At 48.0% G+C, this 19,695-nt stretch overlaps 1 protein-coding gene across 1 annotated transcript; it reads left to right on the top strand.

Annotated features, from left to right (window-relative positions):
* Positions 1-15,111: 15,111 nt before the first annotated feature.
* LOC134984351 (gastrula zinc finger protein XlCGF17.1-like) lies at positions 15,112-17,142 on the top strand (the record flags this gene model as incomplete). The annotated part of the gene is made up of 1 exon (XM_063949950.1): positions 15,112-17,142. A coding segment is annotated over one exon (1,065 nt), but the record flags the coding sequence as incomplete, so codon positions are not given.
* Positions 17,143-19,695: the final 2,553 nt, after the last annotated feature.

Raw genomic sequence — 19,695 nt, 5'->3', positions numbered from 1 at the left:
GTACTGAGGATTATAAGTCGGAGAGGAGTAAGAACTATACGCGTGGCTCCGGATTGGCCAAGAAGGTCTTGGTACCCGGAACTTCAAGAGATGCTCACGGAGGATCCGTGGCCTCTACCTCTAAGAAGGGACCTGCTTCAGCAAGGACCCTGTCTGTTCCAAGACTTACCGCGGCTGCGTTTGACGGCATGGCGGTTGAACGCCGGATCCTGAAGGAAAAGGCATTCCAGATGAAGTCATCCCTACCCTTATCAAAGCCAGGAAGGATGTAACTGCACAACATTATCACCGTATTTGGAGGAAATATGTTGCGTGGTGCGAGGCCAGGAAGGCCCCGACAGAGGAATTTCAACTAGGTCGTTTCCTGCATTTCCTGCAAACAGGACTGTCCATGGGCCTAAAATTAGGATCCATTAAGGTTCAAATTTCGGCCTTGTCGATTTTCTTCCAGAAAGAATTGGCTTCAGTTCCTGAAGTCCAGACTTTTGTAAAGGGGGTACTGCATATACAGCCTCCCTTTGTGCCTCCAGTGGCACCCTGGGATCTCAAAGTGGTTTTGGGATTCCTAAAATCACATTGGTTCGAACCACTTGCCACAGTGGATTTAAAATATCTCACATGGAAAGTGGTAATGCTGTTGGCCCTGGCTTCAGCCAGGCGCGTATCAGAATTGGCGGCTTTATCCTATAAAAGCCCTTACCTGATTTTTCATTCGGATAGGGCGGAATTGAGGACTCGCCCTCAATTTCTCCCTAAGGTGGTTTCAGCGTTTCACCTGAACCAACCTATTGTGGTGCCTGCGGCTACTGGGGACTTGGAGGATTCCAAGTTACTGGATGTAGTCAGGGCCCTGAAAATATATGTTTCCAGGACGGCTGGAGTCAGGAAATCTGACTCGCTGTTTATATTATATGCACCCAACAAGCTGGGTGCTCCTGCTTCTAAGCAGACTATTGCTCGTTGGATTTGTAGTACAATTCAGCTTGCACATTCTGTGGCAGGCCTGCCACAGCCAAAATCTGTCAATGCCCATTCCACAAGGAAGGTGGGCTCATCTTGGGCGGCTGCCTTAGGGGTCTCGGCTTTACAACTTTGCCGAGCAGCTGCGTGGTCAGGGGAAAACACGTTTGTAAAATTCTACAAATTTGATACCCTGGCTAAGGAGGACCTGGAGTTCTCTCATTCGGTGCTGCAGAGTCATCCGCACTCTCCCGCCCGTTTGGGAGCTTTGGTATAATCCCCATGGTCCTGACGGAGTCCCAGCATCCACAAGGACGTCAGAGAAAATAAGAATTTCCTTACCGATAAATCTATTTCTCGTAGTCCGTAGTGGATGCTGGGCGCCCATCCCAAGTGCGGATTGTCTGCAATACTTGTACATAGTTATTGTTGCCAAAAAAATTGGGTTTTGTTGTAGTGAGCCATCTGTTCTGGAGGCTCCTCATGTTATCATACTGTTAACTGGGTTTAGATCACAAGTTATATGGTGTGATTGGTGTGGCTGGTATGAGTCTTACCCGGATTCAAAAATCCTTCCTTATTGTGTACGCTCGTCCGGGCACAGTATCCTAACTGAGGCTTGGAGGAGGGTCATAGGGGGAGGAGCCAGTGCACACCGGGTAGTCCTAAAGCTTTTACTTTTGTGCCCAGTCTCCTGCGGAGCCGCTATTCCCCATGGTCCTGACGGAGTCCCAGCATCCACTACGGACTACGAGAAATAGAATTATCGGTAAGTAAATTCTTATTATATATACTGTACTCAGTCACTGTGTGTCTCCTACAGATGGGCCCAGTAACAGAGATACCCCAGAGAGATGTCCCCGTCCTCTGTATTCCCAGGATTGTACAGAGGAGAATCACAGGATCCCACAGGAGGATCAAGTAGGTGGGATTTAGGGTCTCCCCAATATACTAAAGTGACTGTCACTATATGATCTGTAGAGGAGCTGTGTCTTATACACTGATATTATACTGTTTCACCTCAGTTTAATCTGACTGTATGCAAATGTCATTATAGTGTTTTGTTTTTTTAGGTAGAATGTCTGTCTGATATTAAAATAGAAGGTACAGAGGTAGAAGAAGAGACGTATGTGACTGATATAAAGGCAGAAGATATAGAGGAAGAAGAGACGTATGTGACTGATATAAAGGCAGAAGATATAGAGGGAGAAGAAGAGATGTATGTTACTGATATAAAGGCTGAAGATATAGAGGGAGAAGAAGAGACGTATGTGAATGATATAAAGGCAGAAGATATAGAGGGAGAAGAAGAGACGGATGTGACTGATATAAAGGCAGAAGATACAGAGGGAGAAGAAGAGACGTATGTGACTGATATAAAGGCAATAGATACAGAGGGAGAAGAAGAGACGTATGTGACTGATATGAAGACAGAAGATATAGAGGGAGAAGAAGAGACGTATGTGACTGATATAAAGGCAGAAGATATAGAGGGAGAAGAAGAGACGTATGTGAGGGTTGATCAGCAGTGTAAGGAGGAGGAGATCCCTACAGATATCAGCACAGGTTAGTAATAAACACTTATTACAGAAGTCACATATTCTCATTGCTCAATCACTACAGCAATCTCTTATCCTACACCCTCCTCTGTCATCAGCCCTGTTCTCAGTTGGGTGTTTCTAACACAAGGCTATCCATGACAAATATCACATGTAGAGTGTTTTCTCATACGTCCTAGAGGATGCTGGGGACGCTTTGAGAACCATGGGGTAAAGATGGGATCCGCAGGAGACATGGTCACTTTAAGACTTTAAAAGGGGTGTGAACTGGCTCCTCCCTCTATGCCCCTCCTCCAGACTCCAGTTAGATTCTGTGCCCAGCGATACTGGATACACTTAGGAGCTCTCCACAGTTTCTCAGAAAAAATACTTTATTTAGGTTTATAATTTTCAGGGAGACCTGCTGTCTACAGGCTCTCTGCATCGTGGGAGTGAGGGGGGAGAAGCAGGACCTACTTCTGTGAGTTCAAAGGCTCTGCTTCTTAGGCTACTGGACACCATTAGCTCCAGAGGTTCAGATCACTTGGTGCGCCTAGCTGCTTGTTCCCGGAGCCGCGCCGTCACCCCCCTCACAGAGCCAGAAGACAGAAGCCGGATGAGTAAAGGAAGATCAGAAGACTTTAGTGACTGCAGAAGACGGCAGTGGGATCCGACGACACGCCTGTCGTTCTTGGGTATGATTCTGGATACAGAATTACGGAGAGTTTTTCTTCCAGTGGAAAAGGCTCTGGAAATACAGAACATGGTAAAACAGATTCTGAAACCGGCTAAAGTGTCAGTTCTTCAATGCACTCGATTGCTGGGGAAGATGGTGGCGGCCTACGAGGCCATTCCGTATGGCAGGTTCCATGCCAGGGGTGTTTCAGTGGGACCTGCTGGACAAGTGGTCCGGGTCTCACCTGGACATGCACCGGAAAATACTCCTATCTTCCAGGACCAGGATCTTCTTTCTGTGGTGGCTGCACAGTTCTCACCTTCTGGAGGGACGCAGGTTCGGGATTCAGGATTGGATCCTGGTGACCACGGATGCAAGTCTCCGAGGCTGGGGAGCAGTCACACAGGGGTGAAACTTTCAGGGAAAATGGTCAAGCCAGGAAGCTTGTCTGCACATAAACATTCTGGAACTAAGGGCCATTTACAACGGTATTCTGCAAGCGGAACATCTTCGCGGTCTGCCCATCTTGATTCAATCAGACAACATAACAGCAGTGGCGTACGTAAACCGCCAGGGCGGAACAAATTTCAGCCTTATCAATTTTCTTTCAGAAAGAATTGCCCTCCCTTCCGGAAGTTCAGACCTTCGTCAGGTGTGCTGCACATCCAACCTCCATTTGGGCCCCCAGTGGCACCGTGGGATCTTAATGTGGTGTTGCAGTTCCTGCAATCTCCTTGGTTTGAACCTTTACGTAAGGTTGAGTTAAAATTCCTTACTTGGAAAGTAGTCATGTTGTTGGCCTTGGCGTCATAAAGGTGAGTTTCTGAATTGGCGGCTTTGTCTCACAAAAGACCCTATTTAATCTTCCATGCTGATAGAGCGGAGTTGAGAACTCATCAGCAATTTCTACCAAAAGTGGTTTCCTCATTTCACGTAAACTAGCCTATTGTGGTGCCAGTGGCTACTGATGCCTTGGTGGAATCGAAGTCTCAATGTGGTCAGAGCTTTGAAAATCTATGTCGCCAGAACGGTGCAGATTAGGAAAACAGAGGCTCTGTTTGTCCTGTGTGCTCACAACAAGATTGGGGCTCCTGCTTCCAAGCAGACTATTGCACGCTGGATCTGTAATACGATTCAGCAGATTCATTCCACGGCAGGGTTACCGTTACCGAAATCGGTGAAAGCTCATTCTACCAGAAAGGTGGACTCATTCTGGGCGGCTGCCCGAGGGGTTTCGGCATTACAACTTTGGCGAGCTGCTACTTGGTCGGGTTCAAACACCTTTGTGAAGTTTTACAAGTTTGATACCCTGGCCGAGGAGGACCTCTTGTTTGATCAGTCGGTGCTGCAGAGTCATCTGCACTCTCCCGCCCTTTCTAGAGCATTGGTATAAACCCCATGGTTTTGAAGCATCCCCAGATTCCTTTAGGACTTATGAGAAAATAGGATTTCTCTGACGTCCTAAGTGGATGCTGGGACTCCGTAAGGACCATGGGGAATAGCGGCTCCGCAGGAGACTGGGCACAAACTAAAGAAAGCTTTAGGACTAACTGGTGTGCACTGGCTCCGCCCACTATGACCCTCCTCCAGACCTCAGTTAGATTTTTGTGCCCGGCTGAGCTGGATGCACACTAGGTGGCTCTCCTGAGCCTGCTAGAAAGAAAGTTAGAATTAGGTTTTTTATTTTCAGTGAGATCTGCTGGCAACAGACTCACTGCTACGAGGGACTAAGGGGAGAAGAAGCGAACCTACCTGCTTGCAGCTAGCTTGGGCTTCTTAGGCTACTGGACACCATTCGCTCCAGAGGGATTGAACACAGGGCCCGACCTCGATCGTCCGGTCCCGGAGCCGCGCCGCCTTCCCCCTTACAGAGCCAGAAGCAAGAAGTGGTCCAGAAAATCGGCGGCAGAAGACATCAGTCTTCAACAAGGTAGCGCACAGCACTGCAGCTGTGCGCCATTGCTCCTCATGCACACCTCACACTCCGGTCACTGATGGGTGCAGGGCGCTGGGGGGGAACGCCCTGAGCAGCAATAAGACACCTTGGCTGGCAAATATACACCATATATAGTCCAAAAGGCTATATAGGTGTAAATTAACCCCTGCCAGATTTCCAGAAAAAGCGGGAGAAAGTCCTCCGAAAAAGGGGCGGGGCTATCTCCCTCAGCACACTGGCGCCATTTTTCCCTCACAGCTCCGCTGGAAGGATCGCTACCTGGCTCTCTCCCCTGCAGTCCTGCATACAAAAGGGTAAAAAAGAGAGGGGGGGCACTAAATTTAGGCGCAGTATATATTATATAAGCAGCTATAAGGGAAAAACACTAATTTATAGTGGGATCCCTGTGTTATATAGTGCTCTGGTGTGTGCTGGCATACTCTCTCTCTGTCTCCCCAAAGGGCTTTGTTGGGTCCTGTCCTCTGTCAGAGCATTCCCTGTGTGTGCGGTGTGTCGGTACGGCTGTGTCGACATGTATGATGAGGAGGCTTACGTGGAGGCGGAGCAGATGCCTGTAAATGTGATGTCACCCCCTGCAGGGTCGACACCTGAGTGGATGAACTTATGGAAGGAATTACGTGAAAGTGTCAACTCCTTACATAAAAGGTTTGACGACATGGGACAGCCGGCTTCTCAGCCTGTGCCTGCCCAGCCGTCTCAAAAGCCATCAGGGGCTCTAAAACGCCCGCTACCTCAGATGGCAGACACAGATGTCGATACGGATACTGACTCCAGTGTCGACGACGATGAGACAAATGTAACTTCCAATAGGGCCACACGTTACATGATTGAGGCAATGAAAAATGTGTTGCACATTACTGATATTACCCCGGGTACCACAAAAAAGGGTATTATGTTTGGGGAGAAGAAACTACCAGTAGTTTTTCCCTCATCTGAGGAATTAAATGAAGTGTGTGAAGAAGCGTGGGCTTCGCCTTATAAAAAATTGGTAATTTCTAAATGATTACTAATGACGTACCCTTTCCCGCCAGAGGATAGGTCACGTTGGGAAACACACCCTAGGGTGGATAAAGCGCTCACACGCTTGTCAAAAAAGGTGGCACTACCGTCTCCGGATACGGCCGCCCTAAAGGAGCCTGCTGATAGGAAGCAGGAGGCGATTCTGAAGTCTGTATATACACACTCAGGTATTATACTGAGACCAGCTATTGCTTCAGCATGGATGTGCAGTGCTGCAGCTGCGTGGTCAGATTCCCTGTCAGAAAATATTGATACCTTAGACAGGGACACTATATTGCTAACCATAGAGCATATAAAAGACGCAGTCTTATACATGAGAGATGCACAGGGGGATATTTGCCGTCTGGCATCTAAAATAAGTGCAATGTCCATTTCTGCCAGGATGGGTTTATGGACTCGGCAGTGGACAGGTGATGCAGATTCAAAAAGGCACATGGAAGTTTTGCCTTACAAGGGTGAGGAGTTGTTCGGGGATGGTCTCTCTGACCTAGTTTCCACAGCGACAGCTGGGAAATCAGCATTTTTACCCCAGGTTCCCTCACAGCCAAAGAAAGCACCGTATTATCAGGTACAGTCCTTTCGGCCCCATAAGGGCAAGCGGGTTAAGGGCGCGTCCTTTCTGCCCAAAGGCAGAGGTAGGGGGAAAAAGCTGCAACATACAGTTCCCAAGAGCAAAAGTCCTCCCCCGCTTCCGCCATGTCCGCCGCATGACGCTGGGGCTCCACAGGCGGAGCCAGGTGCGGTGGGGGCCCGTCTCAGAAGCTTCAGCGATCAGTGGGCTCGCTCACAGGTGGATCCCTGGATCTTTCAAGTAGTATCTCTGGGGTACAAGCTGGAATTCGAGACGTCTTCCCCCCCCCCCCCCGACGTTTCTTAAAATCTGCCTTACCAACGACTCCCTCAGACAGGGAGGCTGTGTTAGAGGCAATACACAAGCTGTATTCCCAGCAGGTGATTGTCAAGGTGCCCCTCCTTCAACAAGGACGGGGTTACTATTCCACAATGTTTGTGGTACCGAAACCGGACGGTTCGGTGAGACCCATTTTAAATTTGAAATCCTTGAACACATATATAAAAAAATTCAAGTTCAAGATGGAATCGCTCAGGGCGGTTATTGCAAGCCTGGAATAGGGGGATTACATGGTATCACTGGACATCAAGGATGCTTACCTGCATGTCCCCATTTACCATCCTCACCAGGAGTACCTCAGATTTGTGGTACAGGATTGTCATTACCAATTCCAGACGTTGCCGTTCGGTCGGTCCACGGCACCAAGGGTATTTACCAAGGTAATGGCCGAAATGATGATACTCCTTCGAAAAAAGGGAGTTTTAATTATCCCGTACTGGGACGATCTCCTGATAAGGGCGAGGTCCAGGGAGCAGTTGTTGATCGGGGTAGCACTATCTCAGGAAGTGCTACAACAGCACGGTTGGATTCTCAATATTCCAAAGTCACAGCTGGCACCTACGACACGTCTACTGTTCCTGGGGATGGTTCTGGACACGGACCAGAAAAAAGTGTTTCTCCCGGAGGAGAAAGCCAAGAAGCTGTCATCTCTAGTCAGAGGCCTCCTGAAACCAAGACAGGTGTCGGTGCATCACTGCACGCGAGTCCTGGGAAAGATGGTAGCTTCCTATGAAGCAATTCCATTCGGCAGGTTCCATGCAAGAACTTTTCAGTGGGACCTGTTGGACAAGTGGTCCGGATCGCATCTTCAGATGCATCAGTTGATAACCCTGTCTCCAAGGACCAGGGTGTCTCTGCTGTGGTGGCTGCAGAGTGCTCATCTTCTAGAGGGCCGCAGATTCGGCATACAGGACTGGATCCTGGTAACCACGGATGCCAGCCTTCGAGGCTGGGGGGCAGTCACACAGGGAAGAAACTTCCAAGGGCTGTGGTCAAGTCAGGAGACTTCCCTACACATAAATATCCTGGAACTAAGGGCCATCTACAATGCACTAAGTCAAGCAAGACCCCTGCTTCAGGACCAGCCGGTACTGATTCAGTCAGACAACATCACGGTGGTCGCCCATGTAAACCGACAGGGCGGCACGAGAAGCAGGATGGCGATGGCAGAAGCCACAAGGATTCTCCGTTGGGCGGAAAATCACGTGTTAGCACTGTCAGCAGTGTTCATTCCGGGAGTGGACAACTGGGAAGCAGACTTCCTCAGCAGGCACGACCTCCACCCGGGAGAGTGGGGACTTCATCCAGAAGTCTTCCACATGATTGTAAATCGTTGGTAAAGGCCACAGGTGGACATGATGGCGTCCCGCCTCAACAAAAAGCTAAAAATATATTGCGCCAGGTCAAGGGACCCTCAGGCGATAGCTGTGGACGCTCTAGTGACACCGTGGGTGTACCAGTCGGTTTATGTGTTCCCTCCTCTTCCTCTCATACCAAAGGTACTGAGAATAATACGAAGGAGAGGAGTAAGAACTATACTCGTGGTTCCGGATTGGCCAAGAAGAGCTTGGTACCCAGAACTGCAAGAGATGATATCAGAGGACCCTTGGCCTCTGCCGCTCAGACAGGACCTGCTGCAGCAGGGGCCCTGTCTGTTCCAAGACTTACCGCGGCTGCGTTTGACGGCATGGCGTTTGAACACCGGATCCTAAAGGAAAAAGGGCATTCCGGAGGAAGGCATTCCGGAGGAAGTCATTCCTACGCTGATTAAAGCTAGGAAGGATGTTACAGTAAAACATTATCACCGCATATGGCGAAAATATGTGGCTTGGTGTGAGGCCAGGAAGGCCCCAATGGAGGAATTTCACCTGGGTCGATTCCTGCACTTCTTACAGTCAGGGGTGACTATGGGCCTAAAATTGGGTTCCATTAAGGTCCAAATTTCGGCTCTGTCGATTTTCTTCCAGAAAGAACTGGCTTCACTGCCTGAAGTTCAGACTTTTGTTAAGGGAGTGCTGCATATTCAGCCCCCTTTTGTGCCCCCTGTGGCACCTTGGGATCTCAACGTGGTGTTGAGTTTTCTGAAGTCACATTGGTTCGAGCCACTTAAGACCGTGGATTTAAAATATCTCACGTGGAAAGTGGTCATGCTGTTGGCCTTGCCTCGGCCAGGCGTGTGTCAGAATTGGCGGCTTTGTCGTGTAAAAGCCCTTATCTGATTTTCCATATGGATAGGGCAGAATTGAGGACTCGTCCCCAGTTTCTCCCTAAGGTGGTATCTGCGTTTCACATGAACCAACCTATTGTGGTGCCTGCGGCTACTAGGGACTTGGAGGACTCCAAGTTACTGGACGTAGTCAGGGCCTTGAAAATATATGTTTCCAGGACGGCTGGAGTCAGGAAAACTGACTCGCTATTTATCCTGTATGCACCCAACAAGCTGGGTGCTCCTGCTTCGAAGCAGACTATTGCTCGCTGGATATGTAACACAATTCAGCTTGCGCATTCTGCGGCTGGACTGCCGCATCCTAAATCTGTAAAAGCCCATTCCACGAGGAAGGTGGGCTCTTCTTGGGCGGCTGCCCGAGGGGTCTCAGCTTTGCAACTTTGCCGAGCAGCTACTTGTTTGGGGTCAAATACGTTTGCAAGATTCTACAAGTTTGACACCCTGGCTGAGGAGGACCTAGAGTTCGCTCATTCGGTGCTGCAGAGTCATCCGCACTCTCCCGCCCGTTTGGGAGCTTTGGTATAATCCCCATGGTCCTTACGGAGTCCCAGCATCCACTTAGGACGTCAGAGAAAATAAGATTTTACTCACCGGTAAATCTATTTCTCGTAGTCCGTAGTGGATGCTGGGCGCCCATCCCAAGTGCGGATTGTCTGCAATACTTGTATATAGTTATTGTTAAACTAACGGGTTATTGTTTAAAAGCCATCTGTTGAGAGGCTTCGTTGTTTTCATACTGTTAACTGGGTATAGTATCACGAGTTGTACGGTGTGATTGGTGTGGCTGGTATGAGTCTTACCCGGGATTCAAAATCCTTCCTAAATTGTGTCAGCTCTTCCGGGCACAGTATCCTAACTGGGGTCTGGAGGAGAGTCATAGAGGAAGGAGCCAGTGCACACCAGCTAGTCCTAAAGCTTTCTTTAGTTTGTGCCCAGTCTCCTGCGGAGCCGCTAATCCCCATGGTCCTTACGGAGTCCCAGCATCCACTACGGACTACGAGAAATAGATTTACCGGTGAGTAAAATCTTATTTTTAATACCTACCGGTTACAAACCGAGTCTCTACAGCTACTGCTGGAAAATCGTCATTTTTACCTTATGTTCCCCCAAAACATAAGAAAACGCATCATCAAATGCAGTCCATTCGGCCCAATAGATACCGAAGAGGAAGAGACTCTGCCTTCCTTGCTGCTAGAGGCAGGGAAAGAGGTAAAAGAAACCCAGGCTTCTCTGCCTCCCAAGAACAGAAGTCCTCCCCGGCTTCTGCCAAGTCCACCGCATGACGCTGGGGTTTCCCTGCGGGAGTCCTCGCCGGTTGGGGCACATCTCAAGCTCTTCAGCCAGGTCTGGGTTTGCTCGGGCCTGGAACCTTGGATTTTAAAAATTGTGTCAGAAGGGTACAAACTAGAATTTTAAGACGTTCCCCCTTGCCGATTTTTAAAATCAGCCTTGCCAGCTTCTCTGTCCGGCAGAGAGGTAGTGTGCGACACAATACAAAAATTGTGTCAGAACCAGGTCATTATCACGGTTCCCCTGCGCAACAGGGACAAGGCTTTTATTCCAGCTTATTCGTGGTTCCGAAGCCGGACGGCTCGGTCAGACCGATCCTCAACCTTAAAGACCTAAATTTCTTTCTGCAGAAATTCAAATTCAAGATAAAGTCTCTCAGAGCGGTGATATCCAGTCTGGAGGAAGGGGACTTTATGGTCTCCTTAGACATAAAGGATGCCTACCTACATGTTCCCATTTATCCTCCTCATCAGGTCTTCCTGCGCTTTGCGGTTCAGGATTGTCATTACCAATTTCAGACGTTGCCGTTTGGGCTGTCCATGGCTCCGAGGATTTTCACCAAAGTGATGGCGGAGATGATGATTCTTCTTCGCATGCAATCTCCTGATGAAAGCCAGATGCAGGGACAAGTTGTTACAGAACATTGCACTGTCCCTGAAGGTGTTGCAACAGCATGGCTGGCTCCTCAACCTGCTGAAATCTCAGTTGATCCCTACGACCCGCCTGTCGTTTCTGGGGATGAATCTGGACACAGAACTACAGAGAGTTTTTCTTCCGGAAGAAAAAGCTCGGGAACAAATCTTAAAACCAACCAGAGTGTCAATACATCAATGCACTCGCTTGCTGGGAAAGATGGTGGCAGCCTACGAGGCCATTCAGTTTGGCAGATTCCATGCCAGAGTATTCCAGTGGGACCTGTTGGACAAGTGGTCCGGTTCCCACCTACACATGCAACGGACGATAGTCCTGTCCTCAAAGACAAGAATATCACTGCTGTGGTGGCTGCACAGTTCTCACCTCATCGAGGGACGCAGGTTCGGTATTCAGGATTGGATTCTAATGACCACAGATGCAAGTCCCCGGGGTTGGGGTGCAAGGAAGATGGTCAAGTCAGGAGACTTGTCTCCACATAAACGTTCTGGAATTAAGGGCGATTTACAACGGCCTTCTACAAACGGAACGCCTTCTTCAAAGTCGACCCGTCCTCATCCAGTCGGAGAATGTAACAGCAGTAACTTACATCAACAGCCGGGGCGGAACAAAAAGCAGAGCAGCAATGGCAGAAGCCACAAGGATTCTCCGCTGGGCGGAGAAACATCTAAGCGCTCTGTCAGCTATCTTTATTCCAGGAGTGGACAACTGGAAAGCAGACTTCCTCAGCAGACACGATCTCCATCCAGGAGAGTGGGGACTTCATCCAGAAGTCTTCACAGAAGTGACAAGTCGCTGGGGTACTCCCCAAGTAGAGATGATGGCGTCTCGTCTCAACAAGAAACTCCAAAATTAGGGACCCTCAAGCCATAGCGGTGGACGCTCTGGTGACACCGTGGGTGTTTCAGTCGGTATGTGTTCCCTCCACTTCCTCTCATTCCGAGAGTGTTCAAAATTATAAGAAGAAGAAAGGTTCCGACGATCCTCATTGTTCCAGATTGGCCAAGGAGGGCTTGGTATCCCGATCTTCAGGATTTACGCATAGGAAATCCCTGGCTGCTTCCTCTACGAGAGGACCTGTTACAGCAGGGGCCGTGTCAGTATCAAGATTTACTGCGGCTACGTTTGACGGCATGGCGGTTGAACGCCAGATTCTAGCCCAGAAGGGAATTCCCAGTGAAGTCATTCCCACTCTTATTCAGGCTAGAAAGGATGTTACGGCAAAACACTATCACCACATTTGGAGGAAATATATTTCCTGGTGCGAGTCCAAGAAGGCTCCTGCGGATATTTTTTAACTTGGACGTTTTCTCCACTTTTTACAAGCTGGAGTGGATGCGGGCCTTAAATTAGGATCCATTAAAGTACAGATTTCTGCATTGTCAGTTTTCTTTCAGAAACAATTGGCCTCACTTCCTGAGGTGCAAACGTTTGCAAAAGGGGTGTTTACACATCCAACCTCCTTTTGTGCCTCCTGTGGCACCTTGAGACCTTAACATGATGTTACAGTTCCTTCAATGTCACTGGTTTGAACCTTTTTCAAAAGGTGGATTTGAAATTCCTCACTTGGAAAGTGGTAATTTTATTGGCCTTGGCATCTGCACGGCGGGTGTCCGAATTGGCGGCCTAGTCTCACAAGAGCCCTTATTTGATCTTCCATGAAGATAGAGCAGAGTTGAGAACTCGTCAACAGTTTCTGCCGAAGGTGGTTTCTACTTTTCATATAAACCAACCTAATGTCCGTCTCCCTCGGCACAGTTCCTATAACTGAGGTCTGGAAGAGGGGCATAGAGGGAGGAGCCAGTTCACGCCCTTATTAAAGTCTTAAAGTGCCCATTTCTCCTGTGGATCCTGTCTATACCCCATGGTTCTATTGATGACCCCAGCATCCTCTACGGACTCAGAGAAAAGGATTTACTGGTAGGTATTAAAATCCTATTTATTAGTGCGCAAGCAGGACAGCATTTTCTCTTCTTTGGTGTTTTATTATTACAACCATGTCACCTCTAGTAATCCCACATGAGCGTCCATGACACCTCTAGTAATCCCACACGAGCGTCCATGTCTCCTCCAGTAATCCCACACGAGCGTCCATGTCACCTCTAGTAAACCCACATGAGCGTCCATGTCGCCTCTAGTAATCCCACATGAGCGTCCATGTCGCCTCTAGTAATCCCACATGAGCATCAGTGTCACCTCCTAGTAATCCCACATGAGCGTCCATGTCACCTGGTAATCCCACATGAGCGTCCATGTCTCCTCCAGTAATCCCACATGAGCGTCCATGTCGCCTCTAGTAATCCCACATGAGCATCAGTGTCACCTCTAGTAATCCCACATGAGCGTCCATGTCGCCTCTAGTAATCCCACATGAGCATCAGTGTCACCTCTAGTAATCCCACATGAGCGTCCGTGTCACCTCTAGGAATCCCACATGAGCGTCCATGTCGCCTCTAGTAATCCCACATGAGCGTCCATGTCGCCTCTAGTAATCCCACATGAGCGTCCATGTCGCCTCTAGTAATCCCACATGAGCGTCCATGTCGCCTCTAGTAATCCCACATGAGCATCAGTGTCACCTCTAGTAATCCCACATGAGCGTCCATGTCACCTCTGGTAATCCCACATGAGCGTCCATGTCGCCTCTAGTAATCCCACATGAGCATCAGTGTCACCTCTAGTAATCCCAGATGAGCGTCCGTGTCACCTCTAGGAATCCCACATGAGCGTCCATGTCGCCTCTAGGAATCCCACATGAGCGTCCATGTCACCTCTAGTAATCCCACATGAGCGTCCTTGTCACCTCTAGTAATCCCACATGAGCGTCCATGTCCCATCTAGTAATCCCACATGAGCGTCCATGTCACCTCTAGTAATCCCACATGAGCGTCCATGTCGCCTCTAGTAATCCCACATGAGCGTCCATGTCGCCTCTAGTAATCCCACATGAGCGTTCAGTGTTGATCAAGCTCCAGTCTAAGCATCCTAACTTTTTTTTTTTATATACACATAAAAGCAATGATTACAGGTAAAACATGTCAGTTATAGAATTATATATTGTATCCTGTAACACCCTGGGTCTTGTCTACTCATTTTATATTTCCATAATGTATTTTATTTACAGCAGATGGACACACAAGCAGGAATATCTCAGAAGGACATCTAATGGTATCCCAGGATTCTGAAATAACAGATAATGACAGTAGACAGGATTCTCCAGGAGATAACCCCATTACCCCAATTATACATCCAGCTCTATCAGCTGATCCCCCTGATCCTGGGGAATGTTCTCCTGATCACTCTGATATTGGTGCATCTGTTACAGCTCTGACAGTAGATACAGAGTTTCCCTGTTCTGTAGATGCCAAATGTTTTACACAGAACACAAAGCTTATTACCCATCATCCAGCTAAGGCAGGTGAGAGGCCACTGATATGTTCTGAATGTGGGAAATGTTTCGCATTTAAATCAGTTCTTGTTACACATCAGAGAAGTCACACAGGTGAGAAGCCGTTTTCCTGTTCTGAGTGTGGGAAATGTTTTACACAGAAATCAGCTCTTGTTACACATCAGAGTAGTCACACAGGTGAGAAGCCGTATTCCTGTTCTGAGTGTGGGAAATGTTTTGCATTCAAATCACATTTTGTTATTCATCCGCATACTCACACAGGTGAGAAGCCATTTCCATGTTCTGAGTGTGGGAAATGTTTTGCACGGAAATCAGATCTTGTTAAACATCAGAGAAGTCACACAGGTGAGAAGCCGTATTCCTGTTCTGAGTGTGGGAAATGTTTTACACAGAAATCAGCTCTTGTTACACATCAGAGTAGTCACACAGGTGAGAAGGCATTTCCATGTTCTGAGTGTAGGAAATGTTTTCCACGGAAATCAGCTCTTGTTGCACATCAGAGAAGTCACTCAGGTGAGAAGCCGTTTTCCTGTTCTGAGTGTGGGAAATGTTTCGCATGTAAATCAGTTCTTGTTAGACATCAGAGACGTCACACAGGTGAGAAGCCGTTTTCCTGTTCTGAGTGTGGGAAATGTTTTACACAGAAATCAGCTCTTGTTACACATCAGAGTAGTCACACAGGTGAGAAGCCATTTTCCTGTTCTGAGTGTAGGAAATGTTTCGCATTTAAATCCGTTCTTGTTAGACATCAGAGAAGTCACACAGGTGAGAAGCCGTATTCCTGTTCTGAGTGTGGGAAATGTTTCACATTTAAATCAGTTCTTGTTAGACATCAGAGAAGTCACTCAGGTGAGAAGCCGTATTCCTGTTCTGAGTGTGGGAAATGTTTTGCATTCAAATTACATTTTGATATTCATCAGCATACTCACACAGATGAGAAGCCGTATTCCTGTTCTGAGTGTAGGAAATGTTTTGCACGGAAATCAGATCTTGTTACACATCAGAGAAGTCACACAGGTGAGAAGCCGTATTCCTGTTCTGAGTGTGGGAAATGTTTTGCATTCAAATTACATTTTGATATTCATCAGCATACTCACACAGATGAGAAGCCGTATTCCTGTTCTGACGGTAGGAAATGTTTTGCACGGAAATCAGATCTTGTTACACATCAGAGAAGTCACACAGGTGAGAAGCCGTATTCCTGTTCTGAGTGTGGGAAATGTTTTGCATTCAAATCACATTTTGATATTCATCAGCATACTCACACAGGTGAGAAGCCATTTCCATGTTCTGAGTGTGGGAAATGTTTTGCACGGAAATCACATCTTGTTCTACATCAGAGAAGTCCTACAGGTGAGAAGCCGTATTCCTGTTCTGTGTGTGGGAAATGTTTTGCATATAAATCAAATCTTGTTACACATCAGAGGAGTCACACAGGTGAAAAGCCATTTTCATGCTGTGAGAGAAATAAATCCGCTCTTGTTGAACATATTAGACATTACCCAAATACGGAACCATTTACATATTCTGGAGTATAATTATCACTGTCATGCAATGTTCCTCAAGGGTCAACCTTATCTCCTATGCTTTATGCAATATAAATGCTACCACTGGGTGATATAATCAGACGTCTTGGCCTGGTCTACCACTGCTATGCAGATGACCTGCTTTTTGCTCCATGTACTGAGAACCTAATACCAATCCTAAATGGTTGTCTAGCTGAGCGCCATGGGTGGATGATGCCAGTTGGCTGTGACTCAGTCTTTGTGAAACATAATAGAAGCTCACGAACAAAGGACAAGACTTTACCAACCATCTGGATTTATGCTTTGGTGTACAGAATTGAAAATACTGAACATGTGCTGAATCTTTGTGTTGTCCTGGTATGTGGCTGACACAGACATCAGGTATCTGCCACATACAAATCCTCATTCTTCCATCTGTGGACCATAGCCAGAATCAAGCACTTGATTCCCTCAGAAGTTCATAGACTACTGCAATGCCATCTACCTGGGTCTACCAGCAAAAGAATTACAGAGCTTGCAGCTAGTACAGAATGCAGCAGCCAGGCTGTTACCTAACCAGCTAATTCCTGCCACATAACACCCATTCTCTACTCCCTTCACTGGCTGCCTGTAAGATGACAAATCTATTTCATAATTGGCTAACTGACTTTCCCAGCTCAACATTACATGGTCCAAGGTACTAGAAGCAGCTTCTGTCTCCTTACTGCCCTGCTTGCTTGCTTCTACAGATGGACTGTTACCAGCAGTACCAAGAATCTCCTGTCATTCATTTATGGGTTGAACGTTTAGCTTTGTAGCCCTGACCATGGAACTCACTGCCTTGCACAGTCCAAGAGGCCTGCACTCTAGAGACCTTCACAAGCAGACTGATGACTGTTACTCACGCTTTTCATTAATGTACCTCTATTTCTCATACGTCCTAGAGGATGCTGGGGATTCCAAAAGGACCATGGGGTATAGACGCATCCGCAGGAGCTTGGGCACACTGTAAAGACTTAAACTGGGTGTGAACTGGCTCCTCCCTCTATGCCCCTCCTCCAGACCTCAGTTAGCCTTTGTGCCCAGGAGTGATGGATCACACACTAGGGGAGCTCTACTGAGTTTCTCTGAAAGACTTTATGTTAGGTTTTTTATTTTCAGGGAGACCTGCTGGCTACAGGCTCCCTGCAGCGTGGGACTGAGGGGAGAGAAGCAGGACCTACTTCTGTGAGTTTCAAGGCTCTGCTTCTCGGCTACTGGACACCATTAGCTCCAGAGGGTTCGATCACTTGGTGCGCCTAGCTTCTTGTTCCCGGAGCCACGGCGTCAATCCCCTCACAGAAGCCAGAAGAAAGAAGTCGGGTGAGTATTGGAAGAAAAGAAGACTTCAGACGGCAGAAGACTTCAGTAATGGAAGTACAGTGGTAGTGCTGCTCTTCATGCTCCCACACACCAACGGCACTCACAGGGTGCAGGGCGCTGGGGGGGGGGGGGGGAGCGCCCTGGGCGCATGTTACTGGTCTGCTTAATGTGAACAACTGGCAAAAAAAAAAAGCATTTAGGTTGCCGAGGTACCGTGGTTCATCCCCCGCCAGTATACTTTAATTATTTCCCCGCCACCGCTTATACGGGTGCAGGGCGCGCGGGGGGGGGGGGGCGCCCTGGGCAGCGAGTCAGTTTTAACAGTTCTTACTCTCGCTGCCGGGGGCTCCATATACAGACCCCGTCAGCCGCCATGGGGTACAGGGCGCCGGGATGTGGTGGCGCCCGGGGCAGCATAGATAGTTAGATCTCCCGGGCGCCGCACACGGGGACCCACCTGAGAGCGGCAGGTGCGCGATGCGCCGGAACTCCCGCTTCCCGAACGTTGTCTGGGGTGCACGGCGCGCAGGGGGGCGCCCTGAGCAGCATGGTGCTGAGTATATATATATATATATATATATCTTCGTACAACCGGCACTCACACTTCTTGCTGAATCTTGCCGCGGTGCTCATTCAAAAAGATACAGAACGTCCATCCAAATTATGGCACTCTGCGGACTTAATCATCTGCAATAACTCACGATGTAGGCAGCATAGCTTTGCAACGTTTCGGCAACTTTATTTGCCTTTTTCGATTATGCTGCTTGAAAAAGGCAAATAAAGTTGCCGAAACGTTGCAAAGCTATGCTGCCTACATCGTGAGTTATTGCAGATGATTAAGTCCGCAGAGTGCCATAATTTGGATGGACGTTCTATATATATATATATATATATATATACCCTATATTTAGTACTCGGCCTATTTGGTTTTCAGATCCAGGGGGGCTATAGCGCGCCGAGAGGGGCGGAGCTTAGCCTCACACACTGAGTCAGCGCCATTTTTCCCTGCTGTCCCCGCCAAGAACAAACAGTGGGGAACGCAATGTTTGGACTGTGTTGCCCTCCCAGAGGTGTAATCTCCCTGTGTATAGGGTCCCCCGGCTCAATATAGGGTTTTATATATATATATATATATATATTATTTTTTTGTCGAGCGGGCTTAAGTGCGCCGGGAAGGGGCGGAGCTTAGACCTCACAGAGGGGTCAGCGCCATTTTCCAAAGTTCCCCACCGGGACTTGCTGTATACTAAGAAGGAAGGGGGACACAGAGTGTTTTAATGCTGTATGGGTGTCATACAGCATTAGGATTGATAAATGGACGCAGAATCCTTGTTGTAATACATAAATACACTGTTTCCCTGTTTTGTTTACCCACTATTGGTTAGTCGACGTGTGTCGACAGGTGTGAGGGCTTTGTCAAAGGGGCCTGTGGGGATAACTGTCGGTTTCGCCGACGCTTGCCGGTACTTGATTCAAACAACTAAGTATTGACAGGTTACTTTTGTGTGCTTAAAAAAACAAGTAAACACACTAGGGGAGACACGGCGGTCGGTCGATGCCCTGTCGGCATCAACGGTAATGCCTGGCTAAAAGAATTAACAAGCTGTTATTGCCTGGTGCCTGTATTGGTATTTCTATATTTTGTTTATATATAAGTAGGGGGAGTGTTATTACAATTGTAGAGGTATGCTTCCCTCAGACCCCTTGGGGTTTCCAAGATTGTGATTATTCTGCCGCTTACTATTCCGGGCTGTCGACATTTCCTCAGTTTCTGTCGGCCGTAAAGTTCCTGGTAGATCCACATGGGGGGCATGTCAGTACATGGTCATACACATTACTGTCACTAGGGACCTGACGGGTCTGGACAATCCACTTGCGTATAGGTTATGTCTATATGTATTTATGTGTAGATATGACTTTATATATGCATGATTACGATATATGTGTTATATTGTGTATTACATGATGTATATACATGAACGCTGAAATAATGGTATTCTTCTCATGGGCTGGTCGCTCTGTTGATTAAGCTCTAGATTGGCCGGGATCGAGTTGGTTTCGATGCTCTCAAGGAGTCCGAATATTAATCTCTTCACAACGCGGAGAGAAATCTATGACAGTCAACTCCTGGTCGACGCAGAGCCCGGTCGCAAAGGATCATACACAGGCAGCTAAGTGAAATTTTATTTC

This window comes from Pseudophryne corroboree (assembly GCF_028390025.1).
Source record: "Pseudophryne corroboree isolate aPseCor3 chromosome 3 unlocalized genomic scaffold, aPseCor3.hap2 SUPER_3_unloc_5, whole genome shotgun sequence".
In the NCBI taxonomy this organism is placed as follows: Eukaryota; Metazoa; Chordata; class Amphibia; order Anura; family Myobatrachidae; genus Pseudophryne; species Pseudophryne corroboree.
The sequence above is the reverse complement of the archived record's forward strand: the minus strand, read 5'-3'. Positions and strand labels throughout refer to the sequence as shown.